We start from the raw sequence: 16134 nt of genomic DNA on the forward strand, positions 1-16134 counted from the left end.
ATGCCATCACATAGACAGTGCCATCTATGCCAGGCCTGGCCCGTATCTGGATGACATACGTCTTATCATGCCAGAAATCAGCCAGCAGTGCCGGCTTAATACCAGATCCGGGCCAGACCTGCTTGCTATGTGGGACAGTCTAGACAAAGAAACAGGAATAAAATCATTCTTCCACTTAACTCATTTACCTAACTGAACAGTTTGAAAAGTCAATCTCTTCACACAATCCGACTCATGAGGTTATTTTAAAGGAAATAAACAATTTTACACAAAAGAAACACCCCTTCATTTGGTTACATCCAATTGACTCGATCAATGACATAAGACCCTACGTAAACAGGAAGTACTGGGGAGGCCCCTCCGACACACCTGTTTTACATATAGGACCTGCACAGGGAACACACAGTGGTAAGTATAACCAAACTACATAAACAAATGAAAGATGCAAATGAATTAATGATTAAGTGACGTGGCTTTAAGAACATTTGTACACATGTAGTGAATGTAACCAATGCTACCACAAACAGATTTGGAGTAGAGCCAAGGTTATATCTGCAAGGTCTACATTAAAGCATTATGATTCACTATAAGATAACACAAGACAAATTAACAATATATGTAAGTGACAAATGGTAAATGAATTCAATCCTAGCCCAATTTTCACATCTAATAATAATAAAAAAAAAAATCACAGTAGTCCAGCCTAGAAGCAATAGATTTAGTGACTAGTTTTTCAGTGTCACTTTGATACAGGGATTTTCTGTTTTTAGAGATACTGTGCAAATGAAAGAAAGCGCTCCTTAAAAACAGAGAAGTACAATAGACATAATTTAAAGTAGTAGTTCATAATCTTATCTGATGATCTGCTTATCTGTTGTGTCCATGTGTGAAATGTGCATGTCAGCATGGATGACTCACAACCTACGTGTTAAATATAAATACACTGAACCTGAACCTGTAATGAATGGATTTGTGTACCTTTTCTTAATTTTTGCTGAGATTGTCCCAGAAGCACCAAGTTTGATGCAAAGGTCTGACTGTGCTGAATCCAACACTATATGATATGTGACTCTGTCAGGTACAGTCAGTGCATGATGTGGTCCAAGTAAAACAAACAGTGTGAGGAGTGCATCTATCAAATTAGCAATAGATAGAGTTAAAGACAATATATGAGCTATAATAGATATAAGCTGGTGACTGATTCTGATTGGCTCAGCCACCTTTGATTAATTTAAGCCAATAAAACATGCTAAGCATATAATTTGACACCCTGACAGTAGCCATAATCTTTGCTAACTTCTTTTTCTAACATTTGGAAAACAAAATTATAATTGATAAAGAACCCAATGAGTTGCTAAGTCGGGATGGGTTTTTAAGAAATCAATTTCCCGATTCAGAACTATTTTAATTTAACTTAAAGCTGAGCCAGCAGCAAAAAAGATCAAAACTACACTTCACATTTGTGTAGTGGATTCCTTCTGTACATGTCAGATTCAACCCTTCCACCCAACTTTCTTATTGGTCCTTGGTGGCCAGCAGGCTTACCTCGATAGGTCAATGGAGGAGTATTTCTGGCCATGAACTCTTGCAGGTGACAATATTTCGGCACATTCTGCGAACACCATTACACACTCACTACAACTGCTGGACTCTACACACTGCCACTTTAAACCACTTTAAAAGCTCACTGCACAAGTTTTTTGCACAACTGTAAATACCAAACAATTGTCTCAAATTCTCTTGATATTTAATACTTATATAGTAGTACTTATATATATACTTATATATAAGTATTTTGTTATTAATATTATTATAATTATCGTTATTAAATAAAACTGGATGGCAGGAAAATAAATTAAAAGGCTTGCAATAAAAAAGCATGCAATAAAAAAGCATGCAATAACGCTCATAACTATGAGGATTAAAAAACACAACTATAAAAGAATAAAAACATAACTGTAAAAGACTAAAAATAGCACCATTTTAAAAAACTAAAACGACCCACTCTCCCCCAAGATGACACATCGTTTTATGTCATAACCCCCGGTGATTGATAGACCATTGGGATTGCCATGTCTTACCACTGAGGCCCAGGTCGGTTTTATGTTTGAAGGCACACAGCCAGTGAAATAATAACTTCCCTCAAATGTCGAAAACCAAACGAGCCTTACATTTTCAAGGTATTTGTATGAAAATGTAGAGAGTAAAACTTAAAGGTTTTCAGAAAAATAAATACTCAAGCAAAGTCCAGTTACCTGCTCCTACTTCTGCTTAAGCACAGCAATGAAGTATTTGCCCTTCGTTACTTCCCACTTCTGCAGCTTGGTAATGAAAAACTTAAAAGACTCTCATAAGTTATCACAGTGGGAGCTCAGTTTAATTATTTGTTTGTTCATAGTTTAGTGTTTATTGCAGGAATCTTGGTAACCGGCATGACTGATGAGGATGCTGAGTGGATGGGCCTGTGCAGGTCAGACTTTGGGAAGTACCCTTCACGTCAGGTCATTGACCACCATTGTGCAGCTGGTTTTAAAGCCTAACTCCACTCAAAAATGACAAAACAAATAGAATGTAAATGTGCTGAGAGGATTATCAAGTGTCAAGTATCTTAGTGTGTGTGGTGAGTTCACTGTCTCTAACTGCTTGTTTTAAGTTTGCAAACTGATATTTTTGCATTTTCATAACTGTGGCTGCATTCTCTATGAGTGTACTACGCTTATATGGTTGTCAGTATGCATAATGTTCAAACAAAATCAGTGGCTTGAGCTCAATGCTCCACTGTTAAAGAATCCAAGTTTGTCGCCCATCTATTCATATGGTCTCCTGCTGACTTTGAAGGGAATAACAATTATGGTATCAATACAACAAGTGACAAATGTCAGCAAATTTCTGTCACTACTACTGGAATGATAGTTTTAACAGGGCGTAAGGGAATGTCCTACGAGGGATGAGTATATTTACCTGACCACAACAAAGAGTGGTGATCGAGCAGGAAAACGTCCGGACATTTCTTTGTTTCTTTCGTGGCTTGTAAAACACAGACAGGATCGGAAGATAATCAACACATCGACCGCGGTCACATAGAGTACCGTGCGTGAGTAAACCTGTGTCTAACAGTCGGTTCATCGTTCTATTACACACAGCCACCACCCTCCTCTAACAGCCATCTGTTGTGCCAAAAGTCACAACAGAGCTCAGCCCTGCAGAGTCGCCACACCTGTATGGAAACTCCACAAGCGGACACTAGCATAAATTTATTCGAGCAGCCAGTGAGGGAAGCGTAGGAGGAGAAGAGGAGAGCACCGCGGTGTTTGGGACCCATAATAAACATACACTAAAAGGTAACACTCTGTTTTCTTTTATAACAAAATAATTAGTAGTAACCTCGTTAGAGAGATGGGGAGCGTTTTCTTGTATTTCCCAGTCATTTTGTCGAGAAATACTACCGAGCAAGGACGATGATGGAGATTCTACAGCCCAGAATAGTGTATGATTTTCAGCCCAAAGGAGTGGACAGGATGAAAGACACATGAGGCGTGAAAATAGCTTTCCGAGTTCCCTGAAGTGCATTATGGGCAAGCATCAGTTTTACTTTAACCCCTTTTAAACATTTTTATTAGGGTGAGGTGCACCTGTGAATTGTTTTATACTGTATACGTTGTAAATTGACATTGTTGGTCACAGAGAAAATATTATTGCAGATTTCTGATGTCAGGGCTGGGTGAAAAATTCAGTTTATTTTGTGTTGAATTTTATAGATATATATACATATACATATATATATGATGTAAAGATATAAGAAGATATAAGAAGATGAGAAGATGTGGAGGGCAAAGGTAACAGTGGGCCCAGGGGTATGTGACCCCCAAGCTAGGAGAGTGGCTCCAGATCCCAGGAACGACATCCGAGATTTCTGTCCGGTAGAGTGCGATCCTAGGAACAGTAAAGATACTGCGCAGGACCCTCGAGCTCCCAGGCCTCTGGTAGAGGACCCGAGCTTGAGAATAAAGACCGCCTGCAGGGGCGAGCGGGGATATATTTATATATATTTATGTGTTTTTTAACTGTTGTGTTGAATTTGTTACAGCATCTCTTATTAAAATATTTATATCTAATTTTACAACAAAAATATGACTAAATAAAATACTAACATCTATAGATGTGTAAAAGAAAGAACTGGGATCATTTCAATAACCTCTGAATCCTCTTTCACTTCTCCTGAGTCTCAGTGTTTGAACTTACTCTGACAGGTTTGTAGAGGTAATATGAGAAGGCCTCTATGCTGTATAAGTTATATGATCCTGTGTACAGACAGTGGGAAAGTGAACACTTTTCATTGCACTTCGATTCATTTCAATGCTTTGCACGTCAGAGGATTGTTTGTTTCCATGATTGGCGGACTGGATAACAGGAGAAACATGTGCACTATTGTTTTCTAATCATGTGCAGTATAGGCAGTCCACCAAATCATGAAGCACTTAAAGTAGCACTGTTCTCCAAAGGCAGTGGAAAATCACCCTGACACTCCTTGGGAAGAGAGCTATTTTTAACTAAGGTTTCTCCCTTCACCCTCCCTTTATTGTATAGACTCAGTAAAGCGCATCAGGTATGCTACTGGCATGATGATTCTGGCATGATGTACCATCCTGTAAGCCACGTTTAGTGTGTATATACATCCCTGTCCAGCTTTACTAGAATAACTGCTGGTTTCACTGAAACTCTGTGTGTATATATCTATATCTATATATAGCTATATGTATCTATAAAAATAAAAAAAATCCCCCTCTCACCCCTGCGGACGGTCAATCCTTCAAGCTCAGGTCCTCTACCAGAGGCCAATGGACCAGAGAATGTAATCACAGTAAATGGCACCGTGAAAAATGAGCAAAAAATGAGCAATACAGGAAGATTCTTAACAACAGTCTGTGGAGAAACTTGGTCTTGGGCACCAGTGGACATTTCAGCATAGCAACAACCCAAAACACACAGCAAAAGTGGTGAAGAAATGGTTAGCAGACAAAAACATTAATGTTTTACAGTGGCCCAGCCAGAGTCCTGAGCTAAAGATCAGGGTGATGGCAAGGAGACCCTCCAACCTGAAAGAGTTGGGAGCTCATTGCCAAAGACGAATGGGCAAAAAACCTGTGGAGACGTGCAAAAAGCTGGTCTGCAATTATAGGAAGCGTTTAATTGCTTTAATAGCAAATAAAAGATTTCCTATTGGTTATTGAGAATGGTATGAATAATTTTGGACATAATAATGGATTGGATTTCATATAGCGCTTTTCAAGGCACCCAAAGCGCTTTACAGTGCCACTATTCATTCACTCTCACATTCACACACTTGACATGACACTTTTTGCTCAAATGTAAATAAAAGCTGAGAACATTTTTTTCCCCACTATGATGCCTCTTGTACATCATGTTATTATCTTTTGGGAGATGCCTGTGTCATTTCAGGTAAAAAAAAATTGCTGGTTGAATAAAAATAAATTTAAGCCAAAATTTGCCAGGGGTATTAATAATTATGGGCTTGACTGTATACACATACACACACAAAGAGAGTTTCAGTGAAACCAGCAGTTACTCTAGTAGAGCTGGACAGGGACGTAGAAGGTTCTTAATCCATCAGATAGACCAGCATCTCCGTCTTTGTACAAGGAGTAAAAGGATGACAGTGGACCCACTTTCAGACCCTGCTGCAGGTTCTGACAATGATCTGGTACATGACAGTGCTCAGCCTCATGTGGCAAGAGTATTTCAACCAGTTTCTAGAACATGAAGGAACTGATACCACTGACTGACCCTGATGCTTAACAGACCAAAATTCAATAGAACATCCATGGTGCGTTATGTTTCAGGCCATTTAATGCCACCAAGTTTGACCTCAGACTGTCCGGGAACCCCCAGGATATCCCTCAGGGCACCATTCATCATCTCTTCACCATACAAGCACATGAAGGCCATACAAACTACTTAGTACCATTTTGAGTTGCTGCGATAAAATTTCAGCAAAATGCACTAGCCTAGCTCATCATTTTTCCATCTTGATTTTCAGGCTGTCTTTGAATTCAGCTCTCTGTAGGTTCAAATTTAGTTTCCATCAAATAGTTTGCCATCCTTTTGTTTCTAACACATTATACAGTCCTTATTAGTATAGACATTTGTTTAAATTAACCCAAAGCTGTGACTCTCAGAGTCACCAACAGCACAGGCCACCAGATAAAACTTACAAAAAACAATACTGCTCCACTGAGGTCGCAGTACAAAGTAATTTGGTTATTTTGAGGTGAATCATTCTTTCCAACTGCTCCATCACATCTGGCCTCCACCACCTACAAAAGCTTCACTTGTAAGACATAGTTTTTTGAAATTCACCTCCAGTAAAAATATTCTTATTTTTAACATAAATTTTTTGTTTTGTTTTTTTAACTTATGTGCCATTTGAGACAGTCGACATTCTGCAGCTCTGTCATACATTCATCCATAGTGCCGGTGACACTGCAGACTCACATTCAAATAACGAACACATTTTCATACAGCCTCAGGGAGTTCATACATGTAATGGACCCATGTCGCACTCACGTCAGAGTGTGACGTGTTCATGTTGAAATGTTATTTCAATGCCGTCTTTGTTGTAGGGATAGGAAGCGTAACAGCATTTTTTCAGATGATGCAACACCTCAGTTGTACAATGCTGCATTGTGCAACATCACCTTGGAGTAAGACTCTAAGACTCTGCCTTTCCATTTGAGCAGACTGTTGAAATGTAAGGAAGTGCAAAGTTACATAAAATGTGACATTGCATGGCATAATATCTATATGTCTATATTATTGCTAATATATATTTTGTAATATATCTATATTATGGCTAAAGCACTTTCTGGATGGATGCAAACTGCATTTCGTTGCCTTAGAATAGAATAGAATAGAATAATCCTTTAATTGTCCCACAAGGGGAAATTTGGTTGTAACAGCAGCCAAAAAGACACATATACAAACAAACAGTACACAGGACACAGAACAGAAACATACACAATTTTTTAAATATTTACATTAAGGACAATGGTTACTATATACAGAGTATTGTACAGTTATTAAATTAAATAAAAATATCTACAAATAAGAGGCAAACCAGGTTGTAGTGCGAATCGGTTGGTTAACTTATTGCAGTTACTGATGTAAACATCTATGTTTGTTGGGAGCAGTTCTGATTGTACAGTCTGACAGCTGAAGGGAGGAAGGACCTGCAGAAACGCTCCTTCATGCATCTAGGATGCAGCAGTCTGTCACTGAAGGAGCTCTGCAGTCTGTCACTGAAGGAGCTCTCCCACCATGCATGGGGTGGGAGACTCTGTCCATCAGAGATGTTATTTTGGCCAGAGTCCTTCTGTCTCCCACCACCTGCACTGGGTCCAGGGTGCATCCCAGAACAGAGCTGGCCTTCTGATGAGTTTATCCAACCTCTTCCTCTCAGCTGCCGATAAACTGCTGCTCCAACATACCACACTGTAAAAAATGACAGATGCCTTGTCCTTGTGACATGTGCAATGACAATAAAGTTGAATTCTATTCTATTCTATTCTATTCTATTCTATTCTATAATTACCTCTAAATAAGAGACACCCACAAACTCATGTATCAGTATGTATTTCCACGGGTCTCCTAGCGTTAGCATGAATGTTAGCAGGATGGGCTTAAAAAAAGGTTTTAAAAGCATTTGATACCTCGTCGACAGCCAGACCATCTTGGGTGCAATCCAGCGTGAGAGCTACGGTTTCCAGACCTTCTTCGCAAACCGTGTTGGTGAAATCCAGAGTAGCACTGATGTCCAAGATTGGTGGTCAGATTGGGTCAGCAAACATTGCAGATATTCTCACCAGAGGGGCCAGTCCAAATGCCCTAACTGAGGACTCCGAGTGGCAGTTGGGTCCAAAGTTTCTCCAACTTCCTGAAGATGAATGGCTGAAGAAATCTGCCGGAGAAGTCGCTGCCCAAGCTCGAGAAAGGGTCACAAAGCTACAGAAAAAGACTTTTGTTGCGGTCCTTACCAGAATCCACATGAAGGCAGCTCAGGACTCAGCACACATAGAGTCGAGAAGACCACTGGCAGGAGTAGCAACCCAACAGCTAATCGACGAAAGGCGATTCAGCAACCTGAGAAGGCTGACTGGGACCATGGCGTGGGTCTGGAGGGCTGCCAAAAAATTCATGAGGTCCAGGACCAGAGACCAAGAAAAGTGGGAGGTAGTACCATCTTCGGGTGTCCTCACAGTCAGCGAGAGACGAGATGCTTTTCGAGACCTTTGCCTAGCAGCACAAGAGGGCGTCAACTTCCCCAAGCACCACAACAGACAGACTAGTCGTTTACAGAGACCAAACAAGTGGACTTCTAGTTTGTGGTGGCAGAATCCAGACCTTCAAAGAAGACCGCAAAGCCGTTCCCCTTCTACCATTCCAAGCCTGGTTATCCACCCTCCTTGCCAGAGAAGCACACAGCGAGGGACATGACGGAGTGGCAGGAACCTTACTGCGGATGAGAAAGAAGGCTTGGGTTGTCAGAGGAAGAATTATTGCCCAAAAGGTCGTGGACCAGTGCATCATCTGCAAGAAGGCAAAGGCAAGAACCTGTAAGCAAGTAATGGGAGACTTGCCTAAAGAGAGGTCAAATCCTGCGCACCATTCGAATTCACATCTGTCGACCTGTTTGGACCCTATCATGTGAGGGATGATGTCAAAAGAAGAGTGACCATGAAAGTGTGGGGAGTTGTGTTGTGCTGTATGGCGAGCAGAGCCATTCATGTCGAACTAGCGAGCACACTATCAACAGAGAGCTTCCTACTTGCCTACCAAAGGTTCACTTCTGTCCGAGGCCATCCCTGAAAAATTTGGTCAGATCCTGGCACAAACTTTGTCGGCGCCAAACCTGTATTAGAGGAAATGTATGCTTACCTGAGACAACAAAACAAGGAGTCGCTTGAAGAATACTCTGCCAAAAATGAGACCACCTGGGCATGGAAGATTCTTCCCGCTGACTCACCTCACCAAAATGGGGCCGCCGAAGCCGCTGTCAGAGTTACCAAGAGAGCCCTTCATACTCTTAGCAATGTAGAGGCTCTTACCTTCAGTGAGTTTCTGACAGCACTCCAGCTAGCTGCCAAGAGTCAGAAATCTGCTACCAGAAGTCCTGAGCTGAACACCATTTTACATCGGGACATCCGGCGTCTTGTGGTCGTTTTACCAGTGGAAGATCAAGCCAGGAACCAGCCCACCTGAGTGCGATCTTTCCATGCAGTGCTGAGAAAAGATCGAGTGGGAGGTGTCGCGCTGACCTACTAGGTGTGGCTGTTGCTCTTCTCTTCCTCCTCCTGCCCACTACCTGCTCTGTGCTGCTGCTGATTAGACCTTGTGTGCAATCTATAACTAAGCGCGGCCTGGTGTGCACCGCTCCGCCAGGTGAGCTGAATTAGAGCAATCAAGGGCGGGCGTGCCTAGTAAGCCTTAAAATGCATGCAGCAGTCATTTAACCTGGGTGCGACATACTGAGAGGACGGCAAACAAAGCACAATCCACTTTCCACTGTGAGGAAGACTTTGAGCCAGACGGGCTATCGGTAAGCTCTTCGACTCATATTTGCTGCTTATATGTTTGGGACCTATGGAAGCTCAATTGTGGAAATGTATTTATGCTTTGGGAAATAGTTACTGCATTTAAGTTTAAAAAATTATATTGATATTAAAAGGAATGTTTAAGTTTGAATAAACTGTTTATGTAGATAGTGTTTCCCACATATCTATGTTAATTAATACTAAAAATGGCTACCCCAAATCCTTGGTTAAATCTTAAAGCTAGTGTAGATATGTTTGGTTTAATTTAAGGAAAATAATTCTTTGTAAAAGAGAATCCTTGGTTAAAGTCTCTATTAAAATACTTGCAAACTCTAAAATGTATGCTTTAAAAATGTAATTGGTTATAAAAAGTATAGAATGCAAGGTAGACACGTTTTGTGTATTTGAAAACCACAGTTTATTTCATCTTCATTGTTTGAAACTACTTGGGTCTGTGATTAAAAAAACCAATGAATGTAAAACTAACTTAAACTGGGTTAAATGATAGTTTAGCTAAATACTTTTGTCTATGTTAAATGGCTTTACTGAAGTGTGTATATTTTTGTTATGTATTCTGTATCAGTAGCGGTTTTAGATACGGGCGACACGGGCGGTTGCCCGGGGCGGCATCGTGATGGGGGGCGGCATCACGGGCATCGGCAAAAAAAATTTTAAAAAATGCTCGTACTCATGCTGCCCCAACGGCAGCCAGCGCATATTGGGAATGGCATAGGCACCGATCAGTTTTCTATTGCCCATTTGCTGGGAGTAAGGGCGCCCTCCGTTTGCGAGGTGCGCCTGCTGCTTGCGGCACAGGGAGGAGAGGGCGGAGCGGCGGACGATTCTCTGGCTGGCTGGAGCAGCTTCTAATAACCAACTCGCAAAATAAAACAAAATTAAAAACAAACCAACAAACACGAAAACACCAGACATAATGATACAGACTTATAATTTGCACCGATGTTTTTTTGAAATTCTATACACGAAAACTGAGCGCGAGAGCCCTCGGTGCGCCTGCGCGCTGCTGAAGTCAAAGTAAACTTTATTGTCATCGCCGCTACATACAGTCCAGTATATAGAGAGATGAAACGACAAGGCTCCAGTTACAGCAGTGCAAATAAACGAACAATAAATATAGTAGAGTAAGAAAATAAATATACACTTTAGGACTCGGGGTAAAGGGATCAATAACAATTTAAAATTTATAATTTACAGTTTGATGAATTAAAGTCTCACACATAACCCGTTGAAAGGGGAGGGAGACCTGCTGCTTCCAAATAGAGCACATTTCATTCATAATGTTGTAAATCCAAGCCAATTATGTACTCATGATTTGAATCCTGGGTTGTGTGAAATCCCAGAAATACACCCTAGACAAAGTGAATCTGTGAACTAAGGTATAGGTCTATTAGGTTATGTTGTGGTGATCCTCTGAGGGATGTGTGTTCATACTGGAGTGCAAAATTAAAACCAATGGAAGATGGACAAGAAAAGGTCAAAGCCATCAGGTGCTCAGTTTAGAGAAAAGAGGAGGAGAAACGAACAAATGATACAGGTAAGCAGATGTGTCATTGGATAATGGCAGGTCATCCTGAAACAATCAGAATCAGAATACTTTATTAATCCCTAAGGAAATAATGTGGGTTACAGTTGCCCCAAGAAGAAATGGTAAAAATAGTAACAGTAACAGACTAAACTCCAAACAATACATTATGTTACAGATTTTAATATTAATTAGTCAGTGTCAGTTGTTGATTTGTCCTGTTCTCATTGTATGACGAATTATGATGGCTGTTTGGTAGCCGTTTGCATACTATGCATACTCTCTCTCTCTCTCTCTTCATATGTGTGTGTGGACAACAGTTTTATGTTAATGTACAATCCTTAACGTGTGTGTGTGTGGGGTGGGGGGGCGCCAGAGGGAGTGTTCGCCCAGGGCGCCAAACAGGCTAGGACCGCCACTGTTCTGTATAATGCATTTAATTTATTTGAATGATTAATGAAATGTTTGTTATTTTTTGTGTGTTTAAAGGTTTTTCACCTATCTATCCACCAAAGTTACCTAAGAAACTGGTCAAAAAATAAATTGAGTGAAATTCAAAGTCTGGTCTTTTTCAAGTGTGGACACCTCACAGACACAGAACACTTGACAGATACATATAGCTAAAATAACATTTTTATGTGTCCCAAATTATAGATCCTGATTCAATTTGATGGTTGCATAGGCCAGTAAAAATTCAGAGTTTTATCTTTAATATTTTTTGAGATATTCATGTTCGAACATTGCCACAGCTTTTAGTGTGCAAAACAGTTGTGTGGCCTTTCTTTCTTTTTTTTTTTTTTAAATCTAAACATGTATTGGATATTGAAAAGTATTTGATATATGAAGCTACATTTTCTCAGCAGTTATTATATACAGCCAGCGATTGTACCATTAAATTTTTATGCAAACTGGACATGGTTGAGCAGGGTCTAAAAATTTGCTCTATAGGGTTACTATATAAACTTTAAATGGTTAATGTTGGTTAGGTCTAGTTTCTTGAACATTTACAAAATGAGTCTATGTGATTCAAAGAGTTTAAGAATGATGATTCATATCAGTTACCTAAAAACTAGCCACTTGTTTCCACACTAGGGCTTGAGTAAATAAATAACTGGAAACTGAATGATAGAGACAGGATGTTAGAAAAGAGGAAGAAGGAACTGCTGTTTACTTTTCTATGCCCAGGGTCTGAAGTTGATTAGCCAGTTTCAGGGCCTGTTCAGTAAACACAAAACATTATGCCATGCTAGCATGACTCGTTTCTGTCATCAGGGATCTTGGTCTTCTTCTTGTCAGTACTTTATCAGCAGCGCACTAAGCAGTTCATAGTAGTGGCCAAAACAAAGAAAACAAGCTGAACGAGACATGTTACACGTGAATTCATGTCATTTCATAATGAAAGCTCTCATTCATTTCAAACAGAGCATGTTACAATGACGTGTTGGAATATTTGGAAAAAATGAATGTGAATGTTTTTGCATTGAGAAAATGCAAACTTGAAAACAGAAGTACTGTCAGGGTCCTGGGTCATTTTGACCCAGCGTTTTTAGTTTTCTTGTGGTTTTTGTATTGTGTTAGTTCATTATTCATTCTATGGTTCGGTGCATCAGGGTGTTCAGTTTAGTTTATTGGATTCCCCCCTGTGTCTCTGCCCTCTGTCTCCCTATGTGTCTGTGTTGGTTCTTGTGTCATGTTTCCCTTTGTGTTTTATTTTATTATGTTTTCCATGTTTCCCCAGCGTGTCATGTCTGTGCTCTCCCTCGCTCCCTCGTCTTCCTCTCCTCCACTCCCACATCATGTTTCCTGTTTGATGATGAAGGTCCCATGTTTTCATGTTTATTCTGTTCAGCCCAGCCTCCCTTGTCTCATTATGGTTATTCATGTCAGCTGTGTTCCTCTTGTGTTCTCACTTCCTTGTTATCCCTCTGTGTATTCAGGTCAGCATCTCCCTCAGTCCTCTGTTGCGTCCTCCCTCATGCTGTGTGTTCCTTTGTGTGCCTCTCTGTGAAGTTTAGTTTATATTTTCCCAGTCTAGTTTAGTTTTGTATCATTGCCTTGAGTCAGCAAATAAAGCTGCATTTTGAGTTCATTCCCATGTGTTGTGAGTCATTTTTGGTCCAATCTCTTGCCTGCCACACAGCGATCCACGACAAGTCCAACACACAGAATTTAAAGTACGAGTGTTTAATGTTATCTGATTATCTGCTTATCCACTGTCTACATGTGAAATATGCAAGTGAACGTGGATGACGTACGACTAAAAATAAATACTCAAACTTTATCTGTAATCAATTCATATACTACTTTTTTTTTTTTTTTTTTTTTTTTTTTTTTTTTTTTTTTTTTTTTTTTTTTTTTTTTTTTTTGTTGGATTTTCCCCGGAGCACCAAACTAAGTTTGTTGGAAAGATCCGACTGTGCTGAATCCAACAATGGCTTAGCCACCTTTGATTAATCTTAACCCATTAAAACATGCTCAGCTTATAGTTTGACGCACTGACATGAGCCATAGTCTTTGCCAATTTCTTTCTATAACATTAAGGTGAGAATTTGGAAAATAAAATTATAATTGACAAAGAATCCGATGAGTTAAAGTCATGCTTTTGTTGCATAGTGTTCACTGACTACACTTTGACTTCAGAGTGAACTCAAATGACACTTGAAACACAAGGCCACCATCTCACTGTCCCTTCCAGGCATGTTTAGGGAACGATAGCTCTTCAGACCCTTGTACCATTATTAATGTCACCAGCTCAGATCATTTAAAAGAGACAATGATAGTATGGGGGTCTCTGCCTTGCTTGGCACATACTTGATAATTCTCAGCAAGAGTAGGGATGGAGGGAGGGCTGTGCTAAATTTTCCAGCAAAGATGGGGTTTGCATGCAAATTGTTCATTGTAGAAAAAGTTCAAATCTTACATTGGAATTTCTCTTTCTCTCTCTCTGTCACAGCACAACACAGGACTAAAGAGAGAAGGATTCACACAAAGCACCACTGCCTTGAAAACCGCTTACAGCTATGATACCCCACTGCAAAGCGAACTACAGCACCATGACTTTCCTGGTGATCCTACAGGGGGCAGCATTGCTGCTGCTCTGTGGCTGGTATGTCCAATTTAGCCCCTGCAACCCACCCCCCTCCAATGACAAAGTCCACGTTCTGGTGCTGTCATCGTGGAGATCAGGCTCATCCTTCCTGGGCCAGGTGTTCAATCAGCACCCGTCTGTCTTCTACCTTATGGAGCCCAGTTGGCATGTGTGGACCCAGCTGAGGCAAAATGGTGCACGGGCACTTCGAATGGCAGTGAGGGATCTCTTACGGAGCCTGTTCCAGTGTGACTTCTCAGTGATGGAGTCCTACCTTCCCGAGAACCAGAAAACATTGTTTATGTGGAGTCATAGTCGAGCTCTGTGCTCAGCTCCGGTTTGTCCTCTCACGCCACGTGATCAGCTCAGCAACCAGACACAGTGCATACAGAAATGTAAGCCTCAGAACCTGCAAATTGTAGAGGAGGTGTGTGGCTTTTACTCTCATGTGGTGTATAAAGAAGTGCGCATCTTTGAACTGGAATCACTTTACCCACTTTTGCAGGACCCAAACTTAGATCTCCGCATCATCCACCTGGTTCGAGACCCACGGGGAGTGATGCGGTCTAAAGAAGTGATAGCCGGTAACTTCGTGAATGATAACACTATCGTCTTGGAACAGAAACACATCAATAAAACAGAAATACAGTATCAGGTCATGCAGGAGATCTGTCGCAGTCACTTGCGCATCAATGAGAGGGCGGTCCTGAACCCCCCTCCATTTTTAAAAGGCCGCTACAAATTGGTTCGCTACGAGGATGTGACGCGCAACCCACTCGAGGAGATCAATGCCTTGTATCAGTTTGTAGGTCTGGAGATGACCACCCAGGTGGCCACATGGATCTATAAGGTGACCCACGGAAAAGGGAAAGGCTCCATTCAAGAAGCTTTCGACATCACATCACGGAGCGCCACTGATGTTTCCCAGGCTTGGCGCACCATGCTGCCACACAGCAGGGTCAAACGAGTACAGGAAGTGTGTGAAGAGGCCATGTCGTATCTCGGGTACAGGACGGTAAACAGTGAAACAGAGCAGAAGAGTCTTGACATTGATCTACTGGTACCACAAAAACAGCTCAACTGGTCACTTGATAAAACACAACCCCCGGGTGACAGTTACAACAGGAATGACAAAGACTTTATCACAGATGGACAACACAAAGGACCAGATTACTAGATTAAAAAGGATGTGTGCCTGAGATGACATTATTAACCCTTTTATTATCAACCCATTCATCATATTTCATACATGAATTTTTGTGAGTTTTTGAGACTTCTACATCATCAGTGTGATTTTCTTCCCCACACTGCAAAACCAAATGAAATTGCACAATACACTTTTAAGGAATCAACTGCAAAAAAAATAAATACAAAATTTAAAATGAGGCTTGATGTAAAACCAACAGACCCTTCATTTAAAAAAACGAATTTTATGGAAATAATTTCATGGTTGAAGCTTTAAAGGATTAAGGATATCTCTTCTCTATCACTCTACCTTTCTTCCATTTTCTACCACTCCTGGTCTACCAAGTCACAGAAGCCCAAACCTACTTCTCAAGAACTTCCACATTGTATCGTAGCTATGACTAAATTCCAAGGGCGTAGATTTGGCATGGACGGAAGGGACATGTCCCCACCAATATCCAGTGATTATTGAATTGTCCCCACCAATAATTTGATCTCTTCGAGTAAAGAAAAACAAAACCGATAGAAAGAAAAAAAACGATCTGTCAACATCTCATTCACCCAGCGGTGCAGAAAGAGTTAAATTACGTTCTCTACTGGAGTCCTACCTCATGTGACAAATATGGCCAATGTGATTGGCTGTGCCTTTCAGGGAGCTCTGTTTAGTTTTAGCAGCGGCGAGCCTGCGCTGCGAGGACCTGCAAGGAGGA

At 40.8% G+C, this 16134-nt stretch overlaps 1 protein-coding gene across 2 annotated transcripts; it reads left to right on the forward strand.

Moving 5' to 3' along the window:
* Positions 1-3194: 3194 nt before the first annotated feature.
* Positions 3195-15899, forward strand: LOC100706621 (carbohydrate sulfotransferase 6). 2 transcript variants are annotated; one of them, XM_019360820.2, is made up of 2 exons: positions 3195-3341; positions 14105-15899. In XM_019360820.2, exon 2 carries the CDS (start codon positions 14172-14174, stop codon positions 15414-15416), a length of 1245 nt encoding a protein of 414 aa, XP_019216365.1. In that variant the 5' UTR covers positions 3195-3341; positions 14105-14171; the 3' UTR covers positions 15417-15899. The 2 variants fall into 2 exon arrangements, with proteins under 2 accessions (XP_019216365.1, XP_003439611.2); XM_003439563.5 differs by lacking the exon at positions 3195-3341 and adding an exon at positions 9517-9613.
* The last annotated feature ends 235 nt before the right edge of the window (positions 15900-16134 follow it).

This window comes from Oreochromis niloticus, linkage group LG7 (genome assembly GCF_001858045.2).
Source record: "Oreochromis niloticus isolate F11D_XX linkage group LG7, O_niloticus_UMD_NMBU, whole genome shotgun sequence".
In the NCBI taxonomy this organism is placed as follows: Eukaryota; Metazoa; Chordata; class Actinopteri; order Cichliformes; family Cichlidae; genus Oreochromis; species Oreochromis niloticus.